The sequence below is a fragment of the Podarcis liolepis genome, assembly GCF_965112155.1.
Source record: "Podarcis liolepis genome assembly, chromosome: 6".
NCBI lineage: Eukaryota > Metazoa > Chordata > Lepidosauria > Squamata > Lacertidae > Podarcis > Podarcis liolepis.
Window position 1 is genome coordinate 81,660,344 of NC_139559.1, and position 15,330 is coordinate 81,675,673.

The 15,330-nt window shown below is 41.8% G+C and overlaps 1 protein-coding gene across 3 annotated transcripts in view; it reads left to right on the forward strand.

Annotated features, from left to right (window-relative positions):
- DENND1B (DENN domain containing 1B) overlaps positions 1 to 15,330 on the forward strand; it is a 173,399-nt gene that overhangs the window by 71,550 nt on the left and 86,519 nt on the right. For 2 of the 3 annotated variants that reach the window (XM_083506773.1, XM_083506772.1), the window contains 2 exons: positions 8,633 to 8,702; positions 11,000 to 11,080. In XM_083506773.1, the coding sequence (XP_083362899.1) occupies positions 8,633 to 8,702; positions 11,000 to 11,080 (151 nt within the window). Of the gene's footprint in view, positions 1 to 8,632; positions 8,703 to 10,999; positions 11,081 to 13,570; positions 13,631 to 15,330 lie in introns of all 3 variants that reach the window. The other variant, XM_083506774.1, reaches the window with a different exon arrangement.

Here is a 15,330-nt window from a genome sequence, read left to right on the forward strand (position 1 = left end):
ATTGCACTTGTTATCTGCTTGCAAATTAGGCCTGTCTTTCCTCCAGCCCTCAGTTTCCATTTCTCTATAAGCCCTCAAGATTGAAATGTGGTTGTTGCCACATAGAAAATTATCAACTATTTATATTTGGAAGAGATGCTGTTTCTTGCATGTGAAATGTGAGCACTGATAGCTGAAGGTCTGCTTAGATTTTCAAATGTATGTGTGAGGTAGCATAAATCTTTTTGGTTGCTTTTAAACCAGAAATGAGGTAGCTGTGGCTCTCTAGATGTTGCTGCCTGCACTATCTGTGGCCATTATGCTGAGTGGGACTGATGGGAGTCAAAGGGCTGCAGTTTCCGTAACCCTGTTTTAAGCTGTTGTTTTCAAATTCCCTCTCTGTGTGTCCCTTGATAGGTATTTAATTCAGGGGTGGCTAATCCTTTTTTAGGGATGCGGGTGGCGCTGTGGGTTAAACCACAGAGCCTAGCACTTGTCGATCATAAGGTTGGCGGTTCGAATCCCTGCGACGGAGTGAGCTCCCGTTGCTCGGTCCCTGCTCCTGCCAACCTAGCAGTTCGAAAGCACGTCAAAGTGCAAGCAGATAAATAGGTACTGCTCCAGTGGGAAGGTAAACGGCGTTTCTGTGCACTGCTCTGGTTCACCAGAAGCGGCTTAGTCATGCTGGCCACATGACCCGGAAGCTGTACGCCGGCTCCCTCGGCCAATAAATGAGATGAGCGCCGCAACCCCAGAGTCGGCCACGACTGGACCTAATGGTCAGGGGTCCCTTTACCTTTCTAATCGTTTTTTGATTGAGGGCTACATTAACCCATAGTGAATCAAGGGTTTGAATATCCAAGTGGGAGTGAGTATACTGTAAAAGTGGGTGTGGCCCTTTTTGGGGGAGGGGTCTTAGCACCCCCCCCAAAAAAAAACCTATTGAGGGGGCTGGATACAGCCTGTGGGCCAGCTGCTCCTGGCTTAATTCAATTTATTGCTCTGGTTGGTTAATTTTCAGGACGTTTTCCCACCCACCCAACTATTTTCCCTTTATAGGGCTTTAGGAAGTAATAATAGGGGCTATGACTGGAAAGACCTGCTGTCCTACCCTGACATACCTGCTTCCAAATAACCTCCACTAGGGCACTTCATATGAAAGGAAGGAAGGGAACAAGAAAGGAGGAGACAGTAGCCTACTGTAGTCAAATGTGTCAAAACAGGCAGGTTCTTGAGTCAAAGAAGGCTTGGTAACCAAAGGACAAACCTTGGTTGCTGCTTGTGCCTGAAGAGAGCTAAACCATGAACCTGGGTTTGGATGACACACTTAGCTAAACCATGGCTTAGCTCAGTGCAACAGCGGAATGACTTGCACGAGCAAAGGGGCTGCGATCTCTCCAGAAGCCCACGTTTGCCCTTTTGTTCTAAGCCATGGTCTGGCTAGTGTTACATGTGAACGGGACCAGTGAGTTGATGGTTTGAATTGGGTCAGTGTTTTATCTGTACCAGACCATTGAGAGAAGATGTCTAGAATGTTCACAATAAATAAGTAAAATAGCAGAATGCTTACTGTATGAAGAAGAGGGAATGCCTTTTGTGGGCCAATTTTTGCCATTCAACAAGAATTGCATACTGAAGCACTAATGTATTTTTTTGGGTTTTTTTATGAGCATGGAACTGCAGGAAGTGACTCATTTGCTAGTACGGTTCAACCATAGCAGAATTAGGAGAACACTTAATGGTAAACAGAAGTGCTATAAACAACAAAACACCACAGGCCAAGGTGATTAAAAATGTTATTACAACTGTGGATTTTCACAGTGAATGTTACCTTGTCATCAGTTTGCTCCAAAATAGATATTAAAACATAAACAGCACGACCACAATAAACTGCTTAATTAAAAGCCAAATGAAAGAAACATTTTGCCTCTTTAAAGGAGAGCCTGGGTGCCTGTAAACGCAGCTGAAAACAAATGTTCAAGCAACCTGCCATGCATATGAGTAGCAAAGGAAATGGAGAAACTGCTTGGAGACTTGAGCTATCAGTGGTCGTACTAAAGCAAGAAGTGACAAAGGAAGATGGCAGGCCAACCAGTGGCACTGCGATACATGTGGGAAGAAGGGGACAGACGTACAAAGATGAACTATGAAGTAGAGGACCAGTGATACCCTGGAGAAACCAAGTCAGGGCAGCTAGCCAGAAGTGTAAGGCTGATGTACTAGGAAGCAGCAGAGCTTATAGAGTGATCATTATTTCATGGAAATTAGTTTACTGGGGTTATTAAACCTCAGAGTCGTTCATGACTGGACCGAATGGTCAAGGGTCCCTTTACCTTTATGCAACCACAGTGCAGAAATTTGCCATATAGTGGATGTAGTCTAACCTTCTTAGGTTAGGTTATCAATGTTGATTAATCTCCATGTTAAGAGGCAGTGTATTTCTGAATGCAAGATTCCGTGGACAAACAGCAACACAAAGCAGTTGTCTCCATGCGTCCTTGCCAGCTTCCTAAGAGCATCTTTCTGGACCGAGTTACGCTGATCTAGCTAGATCCTTCTTATATTCTTAAGGCACCAAATTTCCAACTTTAATTGAATGCTTTAGTTTTGGTCTGTTATTTTGTAGAAGTAACTGCTCAAATAAAAAGTGGCAAGCTATAATTTTTCAGCAAGCTTTAATAAGAATACTGCCATTATTCCTTCCATTGTGACAATTTCAAATTTACAATGCAATGCTAAATGCTTACCAGGCCAGCTTTTTTTTTTTTTTTAATACTCTGTATGTATCGTTTGGAAACACATCCATCTTGTACTCTTGAGGGCAGTGGGGGAAAATAATTTGAGTGTAAGGAATATATTTAAAGTGAACAGGTCTCTTCTCTGGTTTTTAAAAATATCAGATATTACAACCTTAACTGTGTTACTGATGGGCTCTGAAGAGATGCAGATTGCACAAAGGGAAAGACAAAAGCAGATAATAGTGAACTGAAACATAACCGAATCCCTTTGGATAGTCATGTAAGATAGTGTATATATTTATTTATATTTAAATCTAGAATGTCTATTTTCTGCCATAAAAGGCACCGAAAGGAATGGAGCACAGATCCATAACAGCAGTAAAATTGAACACTGTTCAATCAGCCTCTGCATAGCTCACAGATCAAACAAAGATGGAAAAGTGCATTCCTGTCCATAGCTATGGCTTGGGTGCCTTAAAGCAACATCAGGAGTGCTATCAAGTGCCCTGCACCAATGTGATATAGATTTAGTGCACCCTTCCATCTGAGGGTTGGAGCTAGAGATGCACTAGCGAAAGAAATTCTGGCAATGGCTCAGTTTCATGAATCATTGTGCAAGAACGAGTGCAAGATGGGGTGCAGTGCCTTTTTCTAACATGCGTTTTGAGAGGGGGAAGGCAGTGGGGATCTTAGCCTGGTGCTTAGCGTTGAATTGACTCTGCCCGCACCCACCTACCTGCTGCCTTCACCTCTTGGTAACTGGCAACGATGCAGGACAGTGGGAAGTCAGGTGGGCAATGTCATGCTGCCTCACCAGCCAGTACTGTATCCAGGGGCCAGCAAACTTTTTCAGCAGGGGGCCGGTCCACTGTCCCTCAGACCTTGTGGGGGACTGGACTGTATTTTGGGGACAAAATAGAACGAATTCTTGTGCCCCACAAATAACCCAGAGGTGCATTTTAAATAAAAGGACACATTCTACTCATGTAAAAACACTCTGATTCCTGGACCGTCCGTGGGCCGGATTTAGAAGGCGATTGGGCCAGATCCGGCCCCCAGGCCTTAGTTTGCCTGCCCATGGCATATGCCCTTGATTGCTTTTATTAATATAATAATTAAATTCTGCCCTGGGGATTTGTTGAAGGGGAGGGTATAAATCTCTAAGATCCATTTAAGAATCTACACCATTTTTTATTTTATTTTATTGGGTTTTATAAACAAGAATAATGTACAAAGAAGTATACCAAGTTTTCTCATGTCATTTGAATATCACAAAAATAGCATAATAAATGTGGAAATATATCTACAACATACATTTCTTTGTTAGTGGTCAATGTATAAGTTCTTGGTTCATGAACTGGTTTAAACAATTAGGAAGAAAAGAGGGGGGAGGGGGAATGGTGAGTGGAGTGGGGTCGGGTGATCTACACTGTTTTGAGGAAGAAAAGTGAATTATTATTTTTTTTGGAAGGGTAAAGAAAAATCACAATATGTTGCAAATTTACCGCACCAGGTTCACTTTATTGGCTACTATTTTCATAGACCACTATAACTCGCCTGGGACTCTGTCACTTAACAATGGCTGCCGTGTGTCGCTTTGGTCTTTATCAGTATCTGTGCTCGATACCTTTATAGTTGGAAAAGAAGAAGAAAGATGAATCATTTTGCTCTCCCCCATTGCAGCAAAACTGCAAACGGATACGAAATGGCAATATAAACAGCTTAAAGAGCACAAGAGGTGGCTAGAACTTTCTGCAGGCTTTCTGTGTGTTGCTTTGCAGCATAGTATTTTCCATTCGTCTGCCTCTTCTGTGGAGCTCACAGTCTGGATTCCTGCTGTTGCCGAGGCTTCTACAGAACCTTTAATCTGCCTTTCACTATTTAGACTGAAAAAGATGTCTCAAGTCCTGTTTAACACACGTTTTGCTATGCTAAATTTGCTGTCTAAATTTAATTTTTCACGTTAATGATGGTGCAGACTTGAGAGTTCCAGTGTAAATTACTGGGTTAACTTTGATGTGTCATTGTTGAAGAACAGTATGCTTTGGGGGATTTTTAGTTTTGTTTTGTTAATACTCCCTCTCGTAAGAAACCAGGTATATATCTTCCTAAATGCATGAAAATAATTTGACTGGGTTCATTTTGTTAAACTACTGTCTGTGTCTCTAGCTGACCTTATGCATCCTGTGAAATGCAGACGGCATCATTAAAATTTTCAGCCTTGGATTTGATTAATGAAATTTTATGACTGTAAAATTGTCACCTAGATTTCTAAACGAAATGTTCTAATAAGGTAGACAGGTTTATTTGGGAAGCCTTTGTAGTTCTTCATCTCAGACTGTGCTTGAAGCTCGCCCCCCCTTCTTCCTTTAGGCAAATCCCTCAGAAGCAGAATGTTTCAATTTTACACATTTTGTGTCAATTTTCCAGACAGAAAGTAGCCCCTAGACATTAGACATTTAGCTACGGAAAGGCGGTTTCCTTAGTTTTATTTGATTACTAGAAGTTAGATTCCTGCTGATAGTTCAGGACTGTTAGTGGTTACCTGACTGTTTGACAGAAAACATTTCCTTTCCTTTATTTAACCTTTGACTTGCGAATATAAAAGCTTTATCAGAACTGTAGTGGAAGCGCAAGCGAGGTGGAAGTCTACTTAGTGCAACAAAGCTGAAGAATGACTTTGAATGAAAGCCTGAGCGCCTGCCTTGTGGCTCCTTGGATTAAAAGAATATGCTAAATACGTTTTTAATTAGCAATGAAATATATGCTGCCGTTGTTTATGTGACAGGTAAGGGCCACTCTTTAGGTAGGACTGAATGCATTTTAAAAGCATAACACTTCCACATCCGCGATTGATTCTGCAGATGTCATTTTAAAGATTTTGTGCTTTACATGGCAGGCAGGAAATTTGTTGAAGCACTCTCTGAATTATTGAAATTAGGAGATACTGATTAAGCCAGTTTTGTGATCCAGCTTTTTCATGGTTTCTCTGTGTTATGCATTGTACAGAGGTGACCAAATCCTAATTGGCTTCCTCTCCTCAGCTGTATTATTGTGTAGCATAATCATTATTCCTGCCTTAACTGTGACATACGTTGAAGTGAGTAAGAAAGTCCCTAAGTTTAGGTTCAGAGGATAAACATCACCCTCTTCCACAATTGTTGTTAAGCTTAATTTAGGAAGAAGAAAAGGTTAAGGAGGATCTATGGGAGCTTCAGGAGGAAGGGGGAGACAAGAAAGTCCTCTTCCGTGAGCAGAATTTCATTCACAATAGTTTGTATTGAAGTCGATATGTATAGGGTAAGAAAGACAGGGCCAAGCTGTTCCGGGCTGGGCAGCCTTCATGCTTAAGGTAAAGGGACCCCTGACCATTAGGTCCAGTCGTGACCAACTCTGGGGTTGTGGCGCTCATCTCGCTCTATGGGCCGAGGGAGCCGGCGTTTGTCCACAGACAGCATGACTAAGTCGCTTCTGGCATGTGGCCAGCATGACTAAGTCGCTTCTGGCGAACCAGAGCAGCGCACAGAAACACCGTTTACCTTCCCGCCGGAGCAGTTCCTATTTATCTACTTGCACTTTGACGTGCTTTCGAACTGCTAGGTTGGCAGGAGCAGGGACCGAGCAACGGAAGCTCACCCCGTCACAGGGATTCGAACCGCCGACCTTCTGATCGGCAAGTCCTAGGCTCTGTGGTTTAACCCACAGCGCCACCCACATAAACACATGGCGTCTCTTATGTCTCCTCCTGGCAGCTCCTGCAGCCAAATGTATTGCACTGCTTTCCTTTGGACCACATCAGGGAAGCCAAGAGGAGGGTCTTGTCATCTGGGCAGCCCAGGACCTCTGTACACACTGCCCAGGCTTGCGCCCCAGAGGTCCCTTCGATGCAGTTAAAGCAGCAAAAACAATGTGGGAGGCATCACTAATGGGTTATTGGGTCTCAGCAGCCACAGCAGGTGCTGTGATTCTCCAGTGGTTTGACTTCAACCCCAGAGGCACACTCCATTGTTTCTCGAGATAGACGGATGCCAACCATATTATTTAGATTGGTAGAAAGTAATCTGGGATCAGGGATGTACACTTGCCCCTTTGTAATAGTGCTCCTTAATGAGAAATGAGGAATGCTTGTGTGTATCTGGGTACCCATAGCTATGACAGCACATTGTTATGATAGCTATGCTCTGCCTCCACTGCTCTGCTTCTGAATACCAGTTTCTGGAAACCAACTGGAACCCTTGTGCTTGGGTTCTACTTGTGGGTTTCCCACAGCCATCTGGTTGGCCACTGTGAGCGCAGGGTGCTGGACTATATTGGCCTTCGGATCCAGCAGACCCTTCTTATGTGACAAAGAGTGACATCATTCTGCACATGGTGGAGATGGTTGTGGTTCGAGGACCCGACCCCCGCGAAGTGAAATGAAGACACAAGGACACGTGATATAAGGTTGATGGGCTAGAAAAGGCCACAACTTTATTGATTACAGCAATGAAAAGGTATTGGCTTAGGCATTGGATTGAAACAAGTGGGTTATTCACCAGTAGGTGGAGCCTGTTGATGCTAATCCAACTATAGGCTCACCCCTGCTGTCACCGAGGGTCGTGCCATGGCCTCCCGCCAAGCAGGCATCGGACGGAATACACGACCCCCAGATTCCTTTAACGGAATACCCCTAAAAATTGAAGGGATAGGCGATGGCCACACCTAGCACTTCGACACACCACAACACATTATTCCAATGCCTAACCTACCCACCAATACCACAAAAGTTGTGACGATTGCTACGAGGTAGGCGAAAAAACCAAAAAGCCTAATGCCAAATGGAAAAACTCCTACCAGGCCCCCCGGGCAACCAGGGCGACCAACCTAAGGTCCATAGCAAGGCCAATGACCTAAGCCCTAACTAAAAGGGAGTGGAGGGTGGGTGACTTGCAACGGGGCGACGATGAGGAATGAGGCCAGGGAGAGGCTGGCGCTGCAGCAAAAGGCTGCTGAACACGCCCCCTCCGCGGCACCTGGTTGGGTGGCCACCGGGGGGGGCGTGAGCGCCAGCCAGGTGAGCTGGAGGCAGGGGGCCATGCCCCCTGCTGGGCGGTGCTCGGGCTCCCGACCACAACCACTCCCCTCTCTTGCAGGGAGGAGAGTCTTTATACCAGTCACATATATGGTTAAGCTGGTGAAAATGTCTAGAGGAGGTTGCCAAAGTCTCCGTTATAATTGTGATAGGTATATTCCTCTCTGAATGCTAATGTATGGTTCAATTTGATCTTTTGGTTTTAAATAATGGATCTACATTATCTGCATCTAGCATTTTTGTCATTTTAACAGTTGTAGGTTAATGGTAGCTGTTGTTTTGTTTTTTAAACATTATTTTTCAGTTTCTGAAAATAGGGGTAGCTGTTGTTACTCTTCCCAGCGTTGAAAGGAAAATAATTCTAGTATCTAGTATTTCAATATGCATTTAGCTGGATTCTTTCATTCTTCATACTTTAGTGTGTACGTGTATAAAACATATCTCTGTGTGCTTGTTTTTCATAATGTATCAAGTTTGTCCCTTTGCATCCAAGCTTTGTGGACTTCCTGTGACATGGTTTTAATGAATGGTAAGTATCAAATGCCCTCTTGAGGATTTAAGGAAAAGCTAAACAAACCAAGAATAGTTTCTTGTTTAAAAAACCCCACAGTCATCACCATGTACTGTCTTTTAAGCATTTTCTTACAAATGAGAAAAAAGTTAGATACATTTTGTTTTGTTTTGCAGGATCAAGTCAATACACTTTTTTCTTATGAACTACTTAGATCTAAAACTTTATTGTTCAATCTTGCTTGAACGCTTTCAAAAAGTGCATCACGATGAAATCGTTTTCATATTGTGTTTCTCCTTTTTTAAATAAAAGCTTTTATGTCTCTCTTTTCAGCTACTTGCCATGGTTCGAGGTATACTACAAACTTTTAAATACGCTGGCAGATTATTTGTCTAAAGGACAGGTAATTTTATGTTGGTTGTCTTTATTAATTAAATATATGCTTGTTAGAAGAAAAGTCGGCAGTGTTGTTGCCTCTCTCCTTAGCTGGGCTGCGCGCCCTGTGCCTGTCCACAGCTCCTCTCGTAGGTCAAGCCTTAACCAGGGGAGGAAGTGTCAAAGAAGCAATGTTACTTTTCCCGATGCTGGCCTGGCAGGTCACTCCCCACCCTGGGCGGTGACCATGGGATACTACGCCCATGCATGCAACAAAATGTTATAGTATGTGTACTCAGGATGAAGCTCATGCAGTCTATTCTTGCTATTTGTGCCTCCCCCCATTAGTTCTAATATGTTCTGTCTACTTGTGTGTGACTGCAAGCTTCATCCCTTTCTCTTGACATGACAACCGCTTTGGGGTTTTTTTACAATCAAGCGGGATATAAATTTAATAATAGTAATAATAATATAATAATAATATCATCTGTACTCCACTCGTCTTGACTGGGTAGCATTTAAAAAAGAAATAACCTACTTGCCAAAGCGGATGGAACTGGACCAAAAAGATGGCTATATCAGTCATCTAAGTAGCATGGTACAGTGCCTCGCAAGACGAAAATAATTCATTCCGTGAGTCTTTTCGTCTGGCGATGTTTTTTGTCTTGCGAATCACGGTCCGTCGCAACTGCGCCTCTTCAAGCGGCTATAAAAAAAAAGCGCAAGACGTTTTTGTCTTGCGAAGCAAACCCATAGGGAAATTCGTCTAGCGAAGCAACGCAAAAACCGAAAAACCCTTTCGTCTAGCGAGTTTTTCGTCTTGCGAGGCATTCGTCTTGCGGGGCACCACTGTAGCGGAATGGAAAGTGGGCCAACCAGTTATAAAGGTGATGGTTACTATTTTGTACAAGCAAATATAGGAGTGGGTTTACCGCTGTGTTGAAAATGCACCAGTGTGTTGACTGTTAGTCACATGAACTCTTTTCACACATTCACCGAATACAGCCCATGTACATACAAGCTGTATCTGTGCAGCTTTCTCTCTGCACAAAAGTTCAGTTCATACCAATGGCTGGTCACCTGAAGGTCAGGAGGTTGGGGCAGTGAGCATGATATCATTCTCTCTTCATGCACTCAGTTGTTAAAAACTGCTGGATCAGGCCAGTGGCCCATCTAGTTCAGCATCCTGTTCTCACAGTGGCCGACCAGTTGCCTGTGGAAACCAGCAAGCAGGATTCAAGCACATGAGCCCTCTTCCCTCCTGTGGTTTCTAGCAATTGGTATTCAGAAGCGCTGCTGGAAGCAGATCATAGCCATCATGGCTAGTAGCCATTGATAGCCCTCTCCTGCATGAATTTGTCTAATCCTCTTTTCAAGCTAATCCAAGTTGGAGAGATGATGGATTTCTGGCATGCGTTCACAGAATATAAACGCAAACATTCAAGATGCTAGCAAGCTTTGTTGTCCTAGTTCCAACTAGGACTCTGTCTCTTATAATATTGACACTGCAATTTGTTTGCTTATCTGTTTTTTACAGTTATATACCAATTTTCATTAGATTTTGGAATGACTTTTTATAAGGTTTGCTTTATTGGAATGTTATAGAATAGATATTACAGAAAGAAATGATAGGATAAGTGGGGTCGTTTTAACCTGCTGCCCAGATAATGGGATAAAAGTAGAACAATATGTGATTTGTTTTATAGATACTTTCAATGTGATTCCTAGGAAGAAGTGGGGCAGAAATAAAGGCCTGGGAAAGGAGGAGGTAGAAGAAGCATGGTCTTTGGAAAGCAGGACAAGAGAAGTAGGAAGGTTCAGGTGTGGAAGAAGAAATGATTCAGAAGATTGAGGTGGAGAGTAGACTCAGAGGGGAGAGAGTTAGAAAAGCAGTAAAACCAGAGAGTGAGCAGGGCTTCAATTAGGATTTGCAGAGGTGAGAAATCAGATATTGGTTTAAATTACTAGGAGTTTTAGAATTCATTTGTTACTGTGTACATATCTGAAGTACTGGATTACGGTGACCATGAAGAAGAGTTTGGATTTGATATCCCGCCTTTCACTCCCCTTCAGGAGTCTCAAAGCGGCTAACATTCTCCTTTCCCTTCCTCCCCCACAACAAACACTCTGTGAGGTGAGTGGGGCTGAGAGACTTCACAGAAGTGTGACTAGCCCAAGGTCACCCAGCAGCTGCATGTGGAGGAGCGGAGACGCGAACCCGGTTACCCAGATTATGTGACTACCGCTCTTAACCACTACACCACACTGGCTCTCCATGGTTTATATAGCTACTGAATAAACATTTTAAAATCTTATTTTTTATAGGAAGATGACTTGAATGACTTGTTAGAAACCTGGTATACGCATTCTGTGCCAAAGGCAAATACTCCGATCAGCTTAAATTTGGTAGGTATTGTCTTCATTACAGAGCCTGATACCAATTAATAATAATCAGCAACAAAAACCCCTTTTTATTTACTCTGTATAAGCTGGGGAGCTTGATGCCATGATAAAGTATCCAAATTATATTCTCACATCTCTCAAAGTGGGAGGCAGATCTCCCCAAGGAGGCACAGGAATTTACTAAGGAATTGTTAAGGTGCCTTTTGACATCCCCCCAACTCAGTATCTGGGCATGTTTTCCCCTTTCCCCTTTTCTTAATGCCACACATGAGCTAATATTGTACCCTTTTGTGCTTACGTGCTTGGGGCTATTGTCACAACCTACCTGTGCTGGACCCACGTGTGGATCCCCTGATATTCTAGACACTAGACTAATTGTCACAAGTTTCTTAAGTTCCATTTCGAATCTTTGACTTGGCGGTCCAGATGCAGGTAGTTCCAAAAGGTTGTGCTATGGATATTGCCAGGAGAACAGCACTCTTCAGTTGCTGTACGGCAGAAAGGAGCTCTATTTTTCTAGGATCTATGGACAAACATACAGTCTTGCCCAATGGAGACTTTATATGACTTAGGGGTTGCAAATGCTAACTGCTGGTAGTTGTTCAAAATGTCTGGAGGGCACTAGATTGGGAAAGGCAGGGGTAGAATGAGTAATAGCCACAGCCTTCACTTGAACACGGCCTCCCAGAAGTCTAGTCCTTGTCACCAAGCTGGATAGATGACACAGATTCAGTATCTCCATGGTTCCTTGCCTGATTTACCAGATTTCCTTGTTCCTATTTTGATTTTTGTTTTGTATGATATTTTATGAGAAGGCAGTATATTAATAAAAAAGCCCCTGCCTGTTCGTTTGGGTTGTGTTTTGACATCCACTGTGTGATGACAAGGGGCTAGCTAGACCTGTTTTAAAATACTTCTTGCTGTTTTTTCACTGGCGTATCTCCCTTAGAAACCTTCACACACTTGTTATGGCACCCTGGATGTAGAACTTCCTCCTGTTGCAGAAACTGTTGTCACCCCCATTACTTGTTTTCCATTGTCAATATGTCACTCTTTCTTCAGGACTTTTGGAGATGACTGACTTAATTAATTTGCTTCTTCTGCTTGTGAACTGTTATGATGTTGGTTTCATGGTTGTTATGTGATGTTGCTGTGTTGCATTTTAACGAATTCTTTGTGGATCGCCCCGGGAGCCTTAAGGTTGAATGGTGGGTTAGAAATAAAAATAGATTTGACTCATATGAATTAATAAACCTATGTGAGTAAGGTCTGTTGACCTTAGTGGGCCTACTCTGAGTAGGACTAACATTGGATACAATCCAGAATAAAAATAATACCAATATCAGTAGGCTTTACTGCCCTCCCCTTCTTTTGTTCTACACACATCATCACATGGTGCACAATATTAGCAAGCACTATGTTGCAAGCCACCAATCTTTAATTTGCTCGGGGATGCAGGTAGGGCATGGACACTCGCTTTGTTGATGCACAAATTATTCAGACAAAAATGATCATCTGCACAATTCTAATAGACGTTACATAATTAGGTTTTGAAAAGTGCTTGAAAAGCTGGCAGTCTGGAATGCCATGTTTGACAGCACTCAGTCAGTCCAATAAATTAGCTTGGTGCTGTAGTAAAAACATTTTCCCCTTCTAATTGTCTCTGCCATATACTCCTCTGGGGATCTGGATGCCAAGCTGTGTTCTCTGAGGCTCACACATCAACACCAGTTTTACATAAAATACTCTGAAAATGGAACTTTCTGTAACCAGCCATTTGGCCGGATGAACCAGAACCAGCATGAAAGCAAAGTTGGATATTCATTAAGAAAATTTGCACCTAGCAGGAACTGAGAAACACAGTACTCATGATGTAGAGTACCATTGTTGCGGAACAAACTCGAAACCCATGTTACACACAGCTAATAAGAGTATACATGCAAAGATATGGACATTTATGAACACAAAAGTTTAAACTTAACAGTGCAACGGATATCATACTTTGTTAGTTGCTAATGCATCTTTCTGTTCCTAGAATATCATCACTGGTTGTTTAAAAAACCAAAACTGATCCTGATTGCTAGGCACAGCTTTAATTTATATGTGCAGTTCTGCATGTAATGAAAGGATTTCAGATATTTGACTGAATATATGCCCAATTACTTCGATACATAGCTCAGTCCTTTGCCATTCCATCTGTTGCTGTGATAATTCCTCATTCATCTTTGGTATTCCCATTTCTGTTTCTTCTGCAAAGAAAAAGAGAAAATGACCTCACACCCTACACCTTACAAACCAAAAGCCCTATATTGTAAAGTTTGAAAACAACAAGGTAGATTGATTGAACTGTTTGTTTTTGCCTTTGAAACATTACATGATGTTAAAGAGAATGGAATCAAGTTATTTAAGAAAAGTGCAGCTTTGCAAGTTAAACTCAGTTCGTTGGTTTCAAAACTTGAATTTGTTCAATTTTCTCTCTGATATTGGAAAAAGAACAACGAGATCTTTTTTGCAAGTGAGCAAGTTTTGAAAAATCAACCTTGTTTAATGGCGGTGAGTTTAAACTGCTCTGGCTACTCATAGCCCCTCTTGAAAGAAATAATTGCCTGCCAAATGATGTCTCTGTTGATTGCAAGTGATTCATAAATGTCCCCTGAGAAATTATTATGTTGCAGCTCTGGTATAAAAGAGAAAAAAAATCTTGAATGTATTTTCTGTTTAGACTAAACCAGAATTGGAAGTATATGTGCAAATTGTATGCTAAATATCCTCTTTACATTTAATAGAGTGACAATAGTTTATTCTTACTGACTTTTTGTTTTTAAAAAATATTTTTTATGCCTTTCAACTGTTTACGAATTCCTGAGAAGGCCTCTTTGTAGAACAGGAATAAAAAATGTATTATTTTCACTGAATATATTTACACTTGGCACTGTTGGCAGCATGTGAGCAATGCCTTAACATCATATCTCTACTGATATTTCAGTGGTACATACCGTTTTTATCATAATATCTCAGCAGAGGTTGAATATTTTGCTTTTTAATGACTGAATCTAGCTCCTTGGAAGAAAAAAGTTGAATAATTAGCCACCAAAATGAAAAAGAAGGGCTGCACCCCACCCAAAAGTGAGAAAGGTGGTGGTGATAGGGAAGAATCCTATATTTCACCTCCCCCCCACAAAAAACCTAAAAGGGTTTAAGCTAACTAATGTAAGATAATATAAAAGTATAGTTATTTTTGCTAGTGATGACTATCTGAAGATCATCTGACATTTTTTTTTAATGTTCAGCTTTGTAAATATCCCTGAAGAAGAATGTCAGGTTGAAATTTAAATACATTTAAGGGTTTGTTACCCTTGGGATTCCCCCCTCCAACTTCAAATAAGCATTTTAAATATAAGAATAGTATAAACAGAAAATATTTTTGAGAATTTGGGATGCTTTCTTGGTTTCATAATATCTGAATTTATCCCTTTTCTATATTATATGAATTCTGTCGTTCTGTACATGTACTGGATTATAAAACACATTCCTAATGTTATTTATTTTTTTGCTAATTCTTTCTTTTTCTACCACTGCTTGTGTTTTATTTAGCTATCAGCTAATTCTGAATGTGAAAAACGTGTTAGTTGTCAGAATTGGCCAATAAGGCTATAATTGGACAGGGATAATAAAGACCTAGTGGCATAAACACCTTACTTTAACAAGTAGCTATAAATGAACTTACCCGGGTCCTTTCCTTAGTACAAAATTCTAGATCCCATTAATATGGTCTTAGTCTAGTAACATTTTCCCCATTCACAATTATGAGGTTAGCTAAGAGCTTCTGTGATGCTCATTCTCTCATAGATCCTGAGTTTAATTTGTAGACGGAGGCTGCAATCCTTTACCTACTCACCGGGGAGTAAGCCCCATTGATCTCAATGAGACTTCAGAGTAGACGTGTGGGATTGTGCTAAGGATGTACCTCCATCAGTGCTACAATTAAAACTGCAACTTCCACATCCCCCATCATGAGAAGCAGAGCAGGCCAGCTGTTCACAATAATTGGCAGTTGGTGAATGAGAGTAAGGAAGAGGCAGACCTTACACACCTAAGCTTCCTGTGGTTTCCGGATCCTCAAGTTGGACCAGCCCTCACTTTAGTCAATCCTCACCTGCTAATCTCTCCCATTGTCTTGCTAAGAACAGACTAGTTGATTTCTGCCCATATTGGTAATCCCACAATGTTTTTCCTTAGAATAGGAATTGCTT